General features: G+C 38.7%; 1 protein-coding gene across 1 annotated transcript; it reads right to left on the bottom strand.

The window, feature by feature from the left end:
* Positions 1-7,817: 7,817 nt before the first annotated feature.
* On the bottom strand, positions 7,818-8,753 carry LOC130866491 (olfactory receptor 6C2-like). The gene has a single exon (XM_057757977.1). The coding sequence runs from the start codon at positions 8,751-8,753 to the stop codon at positions 7,818-7,820; it is 936 nt and encodes a 311-aa protein (XP_057613960.1).
* Positions 8,754-14,801: the final 6,048 nt, after the last annotated feature.

Raw genomic sequence — 14,801 nt, 5'->3', positions numbered from 1 at the left:
AAGCAGTGGAACAAATATTTTTGCATCTCCATAAATGCACTTAAGTCCATTTAACTTAACACAGTACATTTGTGTTAAAAGTTAAGTACTCTCTTTAGTTTTATAAACTGTTATCATTTCAAAGTTCCACCTGTATTAAAAACAACATGAATGTTTGCCAATCTTTAAAACAACTTCCTCTATGCTGTTACATATCTCTTTATTTTCTATGACTGTTAAAATGTCTGCAAAGTCTATTTACATTTTTGCACAGTTTTCTAATTGTTAGAAATGTCACCTTTGTGAACAAAAGCTTCATTTATTTCGTACCTTTGTGTACCAGGATGTTGTCTTCGAGTGACCTTTACATAACTTTTCCTTGACCCTTCAGTGTGGCCCTGTCACAGAATAGTGCTCGAATCAACACAGTACAATATATTTATTGTACCTTTTTTCAAGATTAATTTTTTTTTATACAATCTAATTATGTATGCCTGACTGGCCTGGAACTCACTATATAAGTATGCTGGACTGTCCTCGAACTCACAGAGATCTGCCTGTTTCTGTACTCCTCGTGCTGGGATTAATGGTGTATTAATCCCATGGTGTATTAACACCATGTCTGTTTTGTTTTTTTCTTTAAGTTAATGGTGGTTTTCTTTGATACACGTTCTGGACTATCAGGTTTCCATTCAGAAAATTACATCGTGGAATATTCAGCCTTTCAGCTTCTATTAAAGGACTTCACTACCATTTTCCACCTCATATTTTTCTGTTTATGTTTCTTTAGTGGATATTTCAATGATGTATGAAAATAGGAGTTAAGGATTCACTAATTTTTGATTTAAAGTAACAGCTGTGCTATTGTTTTTTCTCAGGTGACACTTTGTATCAGCAGCACATTTAACGAAGTGTATTTGGATGCTTGAGTGACCATCTGCAGTGTTTGAGTTACTCTTGAAAAGAAAGCAATTTTGTTTCCATTTTCCTAATGAAATTGCATGCTATGTGAACAGTTGCTGTTTTCCTTTAAACCAGTCTCTGCATCAAGAAATGAGGGCTACATCTCCTTTTAATTACATGGCAGGTTTACTGTCACCAGCAATGGGATGGAGAGCCATCAGTGGCTTTTGAAGATCTGTGACATTCCTGTGAACTATAGAGACTGGATGATTTTGGTCAATGGAATGCGTTCTTTTCAGCCTCCCTTCAGCTGCGAATCCAGATCCCCTAGTGTCTACTCCTGGAGTTAGTTTGTGGTAACTCGCTGATTCCTCTACTGCTGTGTGAGAGCCCTTGCTACAAAACGACCTTGATTTATTCTATTACAGCCGTAATCCTAGCTTTCAAGATGCAAACTTAAAAAAAAATAATTGCATTTTCCAAAGATATTTTTTTATTAAAATTTTCCAGAGAACCAATTTTGTTCACATCAGGATAACTTATCATGTTGGGTGATTTTTGATGCATACACCTTTCCCCTTAAAACAGGAGAGTGAGGTTATGAATCACAGCACTGTCCATTTGTAAATTCACATTATATTTAGGTTTTGATGACAAGCAGCACCCCGAAAACACAACCCAGAAGTATCCGTGCATTTTTAAGTAACAATTTATATAAATAGTTACAGTTGATTTTGGTTGATTTGCAATTGATTTATGCCAGGTTGAATATGTTTACCAGAGAAAATCACCAAATATGAAGCTGAATGAAGTAGCCACCGTACTTACTCTGTTGAGAGCTAACAGCAGCTTCAGAGGATTCTTCAGCAAGTGTCCTGGAGTCTATTTTGATGCAGAGAACCTACCAGTAAAGTAGAACTTTCTCATTTCAGTACACCCATGCCAACTTTCTCTTGTACTGTGGGAAGGTCAAGCCCTAGAGTCTCTTAAGATTCTTTCATCTCCAACGCACTGGAATTTTATTCCCTTTTATCCTAGGCAGATATTCTCGATTTCTTTGGTTGAAAATAAAATGTAGTCACAAATGTTGTTCTCTTTTTTTCAAACCATTGACATGATGATATTTTGGGTATTCTGTCATAATATGCATTTGATTTATTTCTTCAACCTGAAACTAAATAAATAAATGTCTGAGTCCTCAGTGACCTGTGTTCACACATCACTAATTAGTCTCTGTAATGAACTTGAGCTAAAAGTCCTGAGAGATGCTGCAGTGGGGGCAGTGTCCTTAGAGACCCAAAGATGCAGCCATAGCAACAAGAACAGGCCAAGACATGAAAGGAAAGGAAAAATTCAGATGGTCAAGAACCAGCTTGCGTTTTCCCCTCACCATTAAAGAAAGGTGAAAGATTACATATATCACAACTTCTATTTTTTCTCAGGTATTAAGTTGATAATACAAAAATGTTGTCAAACTTGAAGCAAGTTTCCATTTAATATTTTAAAGTAAATGGTTGCAAAAATTTAAAATCTTAGAACTATTTTTCTATTATTTATAGCTATAGCTTCCTTTTTCACTTAATTGCATAAACTGTTATAAAAAATGACCAAGGAGAGGTATTATAATGCACACTATATGCTTTTCAACTTCTACTTATATTTTAAACCACTCTTAGTTTGCCTCATTTTTTATTAGTCCTTTAAGAATTTTATACAACGTATTTCAATCAGATTTATCCCTTACCCTCCCCCTTCCATACCCACCCAACTTTGTGTCTCTTTTTTGAAACTCACAATGTACAATTTGGGCTGTCCATACACTCTTGGATGTGTGGTTTTCACTGGGGGCAGTAAACTCACTAAAGACTGAACCCATAAAGGAAACTCACTTTCCATGCTGGAATTCTATCTGCCTGAACCTGCGTAAGTCTTGTGTAGTGTCGGATGCTGAATTCATACATGTAACTGTCACGACGAATCAGGAAACACCATTTCCTTGTAGTGGTTCACGGTCTAAGGCTCTTAGAATCTTTCCATCCCTGTTTCCAAAATGATGCCCTGGGGCTGCACACTCCATAGCCTCTTATCGTGTACACTTGGGTCAGTCGTGGGTCTCTGTGTGAATTTCCATCCGTTTGCAGTGATCAGTGATTGATCACTAATCCATGAACATAACAGCAAGTCATTAAGAGTCAGTACAATACTGTGTTCTTTTACTTATTTATTTCAATTTTATTAAAAAGAACTTTCAAATAAGAAAGTCATGCATCAAAATCAACCAGACCTAAAGTCTGTACATCTCAATGAACATCTATGCAGTCAGAGTAGCCATTTTGAAGCTGTAAAGCTTCACACTGGATGTTATACTTCAGTACCAAATAAATTTTTCTGTACTTATCTACCACTAAGAAAACAACAAGCAATGATAGAGTTACAACTAGAAAAATTTAATAGAATAATAGCAATTTAATAGAATAATAGCATTAGATTGACCTCTATAGCCTATAACCTATCTACCCACATTTTTTTTTGTCCTAATAACAGTACCAGGTATAGGTTTGACTTGTGGGCCTTAAACACAATCAGAAAACAGTTGTTTGCTACTTTGACATTTGTACCACCATTGTACCAGTGGGCTTGTGTTGACAGGGTGGTTTTTGCTATAGCTTGTTAAGTTCACAGCATGCCAAGACTAGTGACTCCATTTCTCTTCTGGTAGAGTGCACAGCTCATTCCAGTACTATGAAATCTAACCAGCAGAGATGAAGCTTCCACGTGTATACCAACTTGATTTCTCTATGTTATAGGTCAAATATGTGGTGTTTTTCAGCAACAATGTCTTACTATCACATTTTGAAGGTAACCAAAAATATGAGTAATAGCCTGTAATATTTGGGGTTCTGTGGGGTGTCACTTGTTAACAACCCCTAAAGAGGCAACACATTCTTAGCACTATGCTTTTTATTTGTTATCCCATGGTGTCTAGTAGGGGCATTTTTGTCCCATTGTAGGGTAATTACGCATTACATATATATGCATATATATGTGTGTGTATTTTTAAGAAGGTTCTACAGCAGTATGTTTCCATATGCCTTTCTCTGAATGACTAAGCATTAGTTATCCTCCCTACTCTCCCTTATCAACCCTCCCCTTACTCCCTTCTCCATTAAACCCATCCTGTACCATTATGACCCTTTAGTCCTTTATACCACTTTATTATATCTCCTCTCTCTTGATATCACCCTTACTAATATTCTGATCTCTAGGGTATTCCAAAGAGAGCATGCAGTCTGAAGATTCAAGGCTAATATCCACATTATATGGAAGAAAATATACAGTTCATCTTTCTGGGACTGGGTTGCTCCATGAAATTCTGACATGAATGTGGTGAAAATGGAACACTTATTCACTGATGGTGGGATTGCAGATTGGCGCTCCCATTATGGAAATCAGTGAATGTTCTCAGGAGCTAGAAATAAATCCATATGACACAGTTATCCCCCTCTTCAGCATATATCCCTTAAATTACAGTCTATGAAAGAGATAGCTGCTCATTCATATTAATTGTTGCCCTTTTCATAATATCCAGAAAATGGGAACAGCCATTTAGTAATCCCCTGTGCTATGACACCTTTTGATTAGCTTGTCACTTGATTTTGTATTTATGACTGCTTATTTTTTGAGATGGTCTCATGTCTCAGTTTGTGCATCAACTGGATAGGTAGCAGAAGAGAACCCTGAACTTCTGATCTTCCTATCCTAGCTTCCTGAGTGCTGGAATTATAGGTGTATACCCCCACACCCAGCTTGTCCATTGCTGGTGGGAGTATAAATTTGTACAGTCACCATAGAAATCAACATTGTGATTCCTCAGAAAGCCAGGAATTGGCTTACCTCAAGATCCCTCATACCATTCCTGGGTATGTACCCAAAGGAAGCTCCATCCTACCCCCTTGCTCAGCCATGGTCATCATTGCTCTGTTGATAATAGCCAGAAACTGGAAACAACCTAGATGTCCCCAACAGAAGAATGGATAAAGAAAATTTTGATATATTTACACAATGGAGTATTACTCAGCTGTTAAAAAATTATAATATGAAATTTGTAGGCGAATGGATGGAACTAGAAAAAATCATTCTGAGTGAGGTAACCCACACCCAGAAAGACAATATGGAATGCATTTGCTTATATATGGATGTTAGCCATTAAGTTAATGATAACCAAGCTACAGTCCATAGACCCAGAAGTTATGTATAAAGAAAGGGTCTGGGTGGTACACATGGATCTTTCTGGGAGGGGGAACCAAAAATTTTATGGGTTTATTGGGGGTGGGTGGAGATGGGAACAGAAGGACCAAGTCGGGAAGGGAGATCGAGTTGAGGGAGGGAATTCTGGGAGAGACAGCTGGAATTGAGGAGCATTTGAGGTATTATATTGATACATAGTACAGCAGAAACTTTCTAAAATATATGAAGGTGATCCTAACAAGGCCTCCTAAAAATGGGGATATGGAGTCTCAACTGACCATGTCTTGTTACCAAATGAAGCTTCCAGTAGCAGACTTGGGTTGCACTCAATTGGGTTGTTGGCCAAGGGAGTCCCATGGAAATCCCCAAACCACCCAATTTGTTCTAAGACAATGTTGCACTCTACAAACTGACAGTGGGTTGTGTGGAGATGCGGTGGGGAGGGGTAATGCAGAGGACAACACCCACACAACTCAATGAACATGGAGAGGTTGAGCTGGTACCTACATGTAGCTTTTGCCTCTACATTCCAATTTCTTTGGTGTAAGAAGGTACTCTGCAGGCTACCAAAAGAGAAATGCAAACATCAACCCAGCCACAAAAACCTTTGAGCTATAATCTGTCCTGTCTGCTAAATATGGTAGTGTAATGGTAGCCCAAAGGTGGTGGGAGTGACCTGCCAATGTCTGATTTGACTTAAGACCCTCTTCATGAGATGGATCCCATACCTGGCATTTCTTGGATGACCAAGAACTAGAGACTAGATAGTCCAGAGTCCTAGGGTAAAACCAAATACTACTGGTCTTAAAAAAAGGATAAGTAGGGATAAATGCTTTCTAATGACATTCTTTCGTGCTCATTGATCAGATCCTTATTCAGCCATCATCAGAGAAGCTTCCTTCCGCAGCAGATGGGAACAATACAGAGACCCACATCCGGATGTTATGCAGAGAGAGAACAAGACCCTCTAAATCAACTGAGAAAAAGCTCATATGAACTCAGAGACTGAAGAAGCAAACACGGGGCCAATGTGGGTCCGAACCAGGTTCTTTGCATGTGTATTATAGCTTTTAGCTTAGTAATTTTCTGGGGTTCCTGAGTGTGAGAATGAGGGTCTCTGATTCATTCTTGGGCCTGCTCTTGGGATCTGTTTTCCTTCTTTTGGGTTGTCTTGTCCATGTTTGATATGATGGTTTTTGCTTCATTTTTATTATACTTTGTCATTTTAGCTGTTATCTCTTAGACGTCTGTTCTTTTCTAATGAAGGACAGAAAGGGAAGTAGTTCTGGAGGGGAAGAACTGGGAGAAGCAGAGGGAGGGAAACTATAATCACAAAATAGTGTGGAAGAAAAGAATCTTTTCAATAAAGGGAAAATATTTTTAAAAAAGGAAGAAATAAGGTTGCAGGAAAAAATGAATAAATGTTATGTCCTACCTCTCCCACGAAACACTATAGTTAATAATATTAATTTTTTGAGTTTTTCTGTGCAGCCCTAACTGCCCTACACCATGCTCTGTAGATCAGGATGGCCATTGCCTCCCAAGGGCTGGAGTTAAAGGTGTGTGCCACCATGCCCAGCTAATAATGATGATTTTTTATATATGAGCATTTTTGATAGATTTAATGAGATCAAAAGACATCATTCTCATTGATGGCAAACAATTATTTCAGAATAAGCCTTTTTCTTTTTAAAGTTATTACATACTAATTTTTAGACATGTTTTAAAACAAACATAACAAGTGTGCATATTTATGAAGTATCACATGATGTCTTGATACAAGAACACATAGGATACAAATTTAGTTTCTTCAAACATTAATAATTTCTGTATGATAAAAACATTCAGAATTTATTTTCAGGCTATTGAATGATATCGTATGGTACCATTATCTCTGCAGCAATCGTGTATGCAGTAACTGGAGCATCTGACTTCTACCCATCCGCAATTTAGTTAAAACTTTCCCCAGCATTCTCTTCCTCCCTGCTCCTGATAAACACCTTCTGGTTCTCAACTTCTCTGAGGTCAGTCCTTCTATAATCTATATATGAGGGAAATACTTACTTGCTTGTTTGTGCCTGATTTACTTCAGCACAATTGTCCTATCCCACCTCTATCACAAATGATAGAATTTCATCCTGTTTTATGATCAAAAGCATTTCCTGCTGTGCAACAAACATTTTGGTTATCCACTCATTAGCCTGTTCCCATTCTCCGTCCTATCACTGAGAGTACATACGGGGTGGTATTGATTTTTTTTTTTTTTTTTTGGTTTGTGTCTTCTTCTGTTTTCAGGACCCAAACAGTGCCTACCTTAAAGAAAGTACATATTGATCCAATATCCATTAAATGAATTAGTGAATAAATCAATTGAAAGTTTTGGATTAGAAAAAACAATTGTGACTTATTTTTTGCTGAAGATGTAAAAATCTCTTGGCAATTGCTTCTTTATTGTTTTGCATTATTTTGTTACTTTTGGGTATTCTTAGTTTACAAGTGGAAGAGGGGTAATGAATTCTGAAAGCTTTTAACACACCTGGAAGGACACCTGGAAGGATGTGATCTTAAAAGAGGTTCATGGGGCCTGGAATGGCAGGCAACCACAGTGAGCAAAAGTGTCCAGAAAACATTAACCTGACCCAGAAGTTTGGGAAGTTTACCACCCTTGTTTGCTAGGTTTCACCGTCTTATTTCTTGGGAAATATTACTATTTTTTTTATTGAGTCCCAGAAGGCTTGCTTGACTTGCTTGTTCCTAAGTGTGTAGATGAAAGGGTTCAGCATAGGGGCAATGGAAGTAGTGAGAACTGTCACACCCTTGTTAATGGCCACCTCCTTCTTAGCCGAAGGCTTGACGTAGATGAAGATGCAGCTGCCGTAGGTGATGGAAACCACAATCATGTGGGAAGAGCAGGTAGAGAAGGCTTTTCTCTTTTGTTGGGCAGAAGGGAATCTAAGAACTGTCTTGATAATATAAACGTAGGAGAGAACCACACACAGCAGTGTTATAATGAGAGTCAACACAGCACAGATGAGGACTGTCTGCTCCATGGACCATGTGTCTGAACACGCGATTTTGAGGAGAGGGAAAGCGTCACAGATGAAATGATCAATGATATTAGAATCACAGAACTCTAGCTTTAGGCCGAGGCTAAGTGGAGGGATTAAAATAAATAAGCCAGCTACCCAAGAACAGAATACAAGACTCCTGCAGACTGTGGGGTTCATGATAGTCACATAGTGCAGTGGCCTGCAGATGGCCGCGTAGCGGTCATAGGACATGGCAGCTAGAAGAAAAAATTCAGTCACACCAAAGAGGTCCGTGAAAAATACTTGGCCGACACAGGCATTATAGGTAATAATTTTGTCACCTGTTGCTATGCTATACAAGTATCTGGGGATGCTTGCAGATGTGAATGAGATCTCCAAGAGAGCAAAGCTTCTCAGGAAATAGTACATGGCTGTTTTAAGGTGAGGGTCCACTAAGATGAGGGAAACGATGGTCAGATTTCCAGTTATGCTCAGTGAGTAGGTAAAGAAGAGAAAGATAAAGACAAGAACCTGCAGCTGCTGGTCATCTGTCAGTCCCAGTAAGATGAAAGTCGTGATGGTGTGGTTCCTCATTCCTGATTCCTGGTCTCTCTTAGATCTGCACAGAACATTCAGAGGTATTTTGTTATAGATTTCCAGTTTTAAATCTGCCAGAGTTTTCTTATTCATTATAGCTTTAAAAACCATCACCCTCTAAATGCCTACTGTATAGGGACTTCTAACCCCTGTGGTTCTGCTGTTTCATGGGAAGCAAAGGTATCTTTTGGCTCAAGAATTACCAGAATTGCCTGGAATTTTGTGATGCACTTTCCAAGCATATGGTTTCTTTGCGAAGTGCTGACGCAAGTCAGACAACCTGGGATCACTATGCACGATAATCACTTCAGGTCTCTGTCCCAACTCTAGAGCTAAAACATTTACATTTTGTCTACCGCAGTGTGTGTTTTAACCCCAAAGACCTCCAGACTTAGTAATCATGAATGTACAGTGCACGCAGAAATATCAGCTCAGCTATGTGCACACACACACACACACACACACACACACACACACACACACACAAATTTCTTTAGTTGTTCCCTTGATACGCCTACTTATTTGGTTTCTTTGTCCCTTAGCTACCACTTAGCAATTCAGGGTGGTACACTACACAGAAGGTCTTAGATCAGGATATAATTATACAGAGAACATACATTCATATCAACATGAATGTTGATAGATATATTTCCAAGAGCCTGACTGTGATGATTCTCTTTCATGCCATGCATATCACATTTTAGTTTGCTTTTCCTGCACAGACCAGTCTTAACCTCAATATAAAAAATGGAATAAAAGAATAAGGAGAATGGCTAATCCAATTTAGGAGAAAGATTGTCACATGTTTGAGGACATTTACATAAATAAACTGTAGTAGCTAAATTTCAATAAGTACATATTCATTTAGAAATTATGGCTTTTCTACAAATTTTGAGGTTGTGAAAGTCAATTTGAATTTTTATGTTTTAGATCATTGACAAAATTATCCATATTGGTGTTTCCTTTATCCTCCTTTACTTAAGAAAATTACAGCATTTTCATCAGTTCCTGTGTTAAAATATGGTACTGGTAACCCTCATCTCTGCAACCTATAGGAACATTACTGGGGATTAATATACAAGGAAGGACATTCATTTAGAAACCTTGGAATGGGAACCCTTTTTCACTATTGGCACAACTCAGCTCACCCCACATGTAACTGGTTGTTTATTAAATGCTTCTAAGTGTATTTATCTATTACATGTTTTCCAATCAGTTGTCTACAAAGATATTTTCCTTTTTAATTGGTCTTCTAAAACAAAACATTTCCATATTGACTTTGTCTAACTACATTTTATATGAATTGGTGGTTAATTATATACATATTATATATTATTATATATATGGTTAAGTATATTTTTGATTAAAATTGTCTTTAGACAGGATCTTGATACATAATCCAGGATACTTCAAATCCCAATCATCCTGTCTCAGCCTCCTATTGAGATTATAAACATGTTTCACCACAATTTGATACTTTAGTTCTTAAAGAGACTAATATTTTGCTCTGTTTATCTTCATAGGTCACAACAGAGAAATTGCCTTTTTTTCCCCAGATGTCTTCAAAAATTCCTTCTTCCAACTCTACCTCTAGTCTCAGAGGTGACATGGAGATCGGTCTTCTGAGTGAGCCTAATCAGTGTTGTCACCATTGGCTGTTAGTGCTATCAGTGCAGCTAACTGATTTTTGTTTATTCTATTTTCAAAATCAAATGAGGACAGAGATTTCCAATGATTCCTCAATGTCATTCTTTGAGGAACCAGGTGTTTACCTAAGCATGTGCACATAGATCTTATTTATTTCATGTGAGGTTCTCAATATATTTAATAGATTTCTCAACAGTCATCAGATTTTAACATTTATTTATTGCTGCTTTTAAGCCTTCCTAGCACTGAGATTATAGGCATGTGCCATCAGCTGAATTTTACACTTAAGTGCAAACATATTCTTGTGCATAAAAATCTCTCCATTTTATGCACAGATTTATATATTTATTATATATTGTTATAATTTTATATTTTTATATATGCAAAGAAATGCTTTGAAAATATAGAAATTATCTCTCATTTATTTCCCATTTTATGAGGTAATCTTTTTCCAGGGTATAAAAAAACTGAGATCAAACAAAATAAATACAGTAAAAACAAGAAAATTGATTTGCTTACCATTGTGACTGTTTTTAATGGTTGTTTAAATTTGAAGTCTCAAATTTTCTAAATTAACATGATAATTGAGATGAAGATTCTCATATTAACTTACAGCCACCTTTGCCACTGTCAAGTTCGTAACGGCTCGAGGATGCATACACACCTCAGTAGGATCTATCTTTATTCTATTTCTTGGGCTTCCCTATTGTCCTACTTTAGCCTCTTTCCTGTAAAAACAAACAAAGCTGACAGCAATCTTCTCCACTTACAATTGTTGTTGCCCTGACTTAGAGCAATGAGCATTGGTGACATCTAACTTCCTACCTGCTTAGTTAATAAAAATGCTACGAACTAAATAAGCAAATCCCTAGTGATGTACATTCACTAATGAACCTTCTGAGTTACCTAATTTCAGGTTTACAAAGTATACTGAGTTCTGCTTCTGTAGAGACAGTGTCTTTGGAGACAGAAGGATACAATATTGGATAAAGTCTATTAAGACTGCAGAAAAAAAAAAGACTGCAGAAGAATCTGATTATAGACCAATCCGTAGACTTAGACATAATACATAAATACATAAACAAATATATAATACATTAAACTGAAATTGAATTTATGGAAACATCTAATAAAAACCACATTCCTTATTTAAAGCTTGTTATATGAATTACTTATTATATTCAAGAAATTTTTACTAGTTAAAGAAAATGGAGAAAACACATAAAATTACATAATTAATTGCTGATTTTATTATAGTGGTGACTATTTCAGATCTTGTTCTACAATTGTATAACCATGATTTTAAGTACTGCCTAAAAAACACTCAAAGACCTCTGGGTAAAATGGCATTTAGAAATCGCATCCATTTGACATGATGAAAGAAAACAGGCAGCATGATTGATACACATAGCAATTTTTATTCCTGAAATGATAGTTGTGAGTTTATCAACCCCAGGTGAGATTTCTTTCTCTCTTTCTCTCTCTCTCTCTCTTTCTCTCTCTCTCTCTCTCTCTCTCTCTCTCTCTCTCTCTCTCTCTCTCTCTCTTTCTTTTCTTTTCCTTTTTTTTCTTCAGGAAACAGATGAGAGGGGCTGCGGACAGTGTCCAGCTGCCACAGTGGTTTGGTGGAGATCAGGGCAAATTACAGGAAATACTTCATTTAATAGTTAGCTGGATGACCAAGGTCTGGATTCATATTTGGTGGGGATGCCTGGAAGCTAAAGACTTTGGAAAAACTCATTTGTTAAGGTCAGGAGGAATGGTCCGACATTGGCTTATACCCTTTCTTCCCTGTCCACACCACCACTGAGAGAGGAGCTAGAGCGGAGTCTGTAGCCAGCGGATCAATGGCCTTTTGGACATTAGAACCCCCCATGGACAGATAGAAACGGAACTGATACGTGAAACAGGGAGCTGGTGGGTGAGGGTGACAGGAACTCACAGGGAGGGCTCCTAACCCCACCCCCGCAACTTGCACAGATGAACACCATATGGAGAGACGTTCTGCAGAGCCCAAAGCTGGGCAGAGCCAATGACTTGGGAGAAAGAGTGAGGAGATGGAGATGAGTCTGAGGGCTGAGACAGCCTTGCGCTCTAAGTTTTCTGACAAAGTTAGGAGGCAACTACGGCGAGGATCCAACCCTGTTTTTCCTAACATGGAGCTGCTGAACCATAGGAAATCGAACTGCAAGGCTAAACTCAGTGTAGTTATGAGTAAAACAACCCCAAATGTGGTCCAAACTCCTTTGGAGCAATACTGACTTTAGATTTGCTTTTTCACAGGTTTTTTTTTTTTTTTTTAAAAAAAAATTTTCCGCCTCCTCCCCGCCTCCCATTTCCCTCCCCCTCCTCCCGCCCCTCTCCCCCTCCCCCAACTCCTCTTCTCCTCCCTCTCCAGTCCCAGGAGCAGTCAGGGTTCCCTGCCCTGTGGAAAGTCCAAGGTCCTCCCCCCTCCATCCAGATCTAGGAAGCTGAACATCCAAACTGTCTAGGCTCCCACAAAGCCAGAACCTGAAGTAGGATCAACACCCCGTGCCATTGTCCTTGGCCTCTTGTCAGCTCTCATTGTCCGCCATGTTCAGAGAGTCCGGTTTTATCCCATGCTTTTTCAGTCACAGTCCAGCTGGCCTTGGTGAGCTCCCAATAGATGTCCGACTGTCTCAGTGGGTGGGTGCACCCCTCGTGGTCCTGACTTCGTTGTACATGTTCTCCCTCCTTCTGCTCCTCATTAGGACCTTGGGAGCTCATTCCGGTGCTCCAGTGTGGGTCTCTGTCTCTATCTCCATCCATTGCTAGATGAAGGTTCTATGGTGATATGCAAGATATTCATCAGTATGGCTATAGGATAGGTTCATTTCAGGTTCCCTATCCTCAGGTGCCCAAGGAACTAACTGGGGACATTGCCCTGGGCATCTGGTAGCCACCCCAAGTTCAAGTCTCTTGCCAACCCTTAGGTGGTTCCCTTAACTAAGATTCCTGCTCCCCTATCCAACCTTCCTATATCCCCAATCATCCCGTTTCCCCAAGTTCCCCTCATCCTCTCCTTCACACTTTTCTTTCTCCATCTCCCCTTACCCCCATCCCACCCTACCCCCAAGATTCCAATTTTTTGCCCGGCACTCTTGTCTACTTCCCATAGCCAGGAGGATAACTATATGTTTTTCCTTGGGTTTGCCCTCTTGTTTAGCTTCTTTAGGACCACATATTATGGACTCAGAGGCCCCCTATCCATAGCTAGAAACCAATTATGAGTGAGTACATCCCATGATCTTCTTTTTGGGTCTGGGTTACCTCACTCAGGATAGTATTTTCTATTTCCATCCATTTGCATGCAAAATTCGAGAAGTCATTGTTTTTTACTGCAGAGTAGTACTCTAATGTGTATATATTCCACACTTTCTTCATCCATTCTTCCATTGAAGGACACCTAGGATGCTTCCAGGTTCAAATGGCCAAAAGATACTTAAGGTCATGCTCAACCTCCTTAGCGATCAGAGAAATGCAAATCAAAACAACTTTGAGATATCATCTTACACCTGTCAGAACGGCTAAAATCAAAAACACCAAGGATAGCCTTTGCTGGAGAGGTTGTGGAGAAAGGGGTACCCTCATCCATTGCTGGTGGGACTGCAAACTTGTGCAACCACTTTGGAAATCAGTGTGGCGGTTTCTCAGAAAAATTGGGATCAACCTACCCCTGGACCCAGCAATACCACTCCTGGGAATATACCCAAGAGATTCCTTATCATATGACAAAAGCATTTGTTCAACTATGTTCATAGCAGCATTATTTGTAATAGCCAGAACCTGGAAGCATCCTAGGTGTTTTTCACAGGTTTGAAGCACAACTGCAAGTGGTGTCTTTCCCCATCAATGCAGTTCTCTCCACGAAACACCACAAAGAGACAAAGAGTTCAAAATCCATCCCACCAAGGAAAAATATCAATTGATGTGATTGAAAAAAATCTCATGTACCACATTTTAAATTTTTGTTTATTAAAATTTTTGAAGGCTGGAAATCATTTTCAATAAGATTTTAATTAAAATAGAATTATATAACTTCCCCCTTCCCTTTCTTGCCTCTAGCCCAGCCCAGTAACCCTCATTTGAACCTCTCCTATGTCTCCCTTTTAAGTTGGTAGCCACTTTTTCTTTGATTATTGTTACTTATGTATAGCTGTATGTATTCATATGCATGAATATATAAAAATAAATCTCCTGAATCTGTTTTCTGTGTATATTGTTTAGGGGCTGATGACTCTACATTGGATAACCAGTGAGAGGGCTCATCCCTGGGAGAGGCTGATTATTCTCCCAGCAGTCTTTAGCTGCATACAGATCTTTTTGTATGGATGGGGCCCATGAAATTTTCCCCCTTCCACATGTACTTGTCCCTTG

Source organism: Chionomys nivalis, chromosome 25 (genome assembly GCF_950005125.1).
Source record: "Chionomys nivalis chromosome 25, mChiNiv1.1, whole genome shotgun sequence".
NCBI classification, from domain to species: Eukaryota; Metazoa; Chordata; class Mammalia; order Rodentia; family Cricetidae; genus Chionomys; species Chionomys nivalis.
The sequence above is the reverse complement of the archived record's forward strand: the minus strand, read 5'-3'. Positions and strand labels throughout refer to the sequence as shown.

Coding starts and splice junctions, on each gene's coding strand:
- LOC130866491 (XM_057757977.1), bottom strand. CDS start 8,753: ATGAGGAACCACACCATCACGACTTTCATCTTACTGGGACTGACAGAT.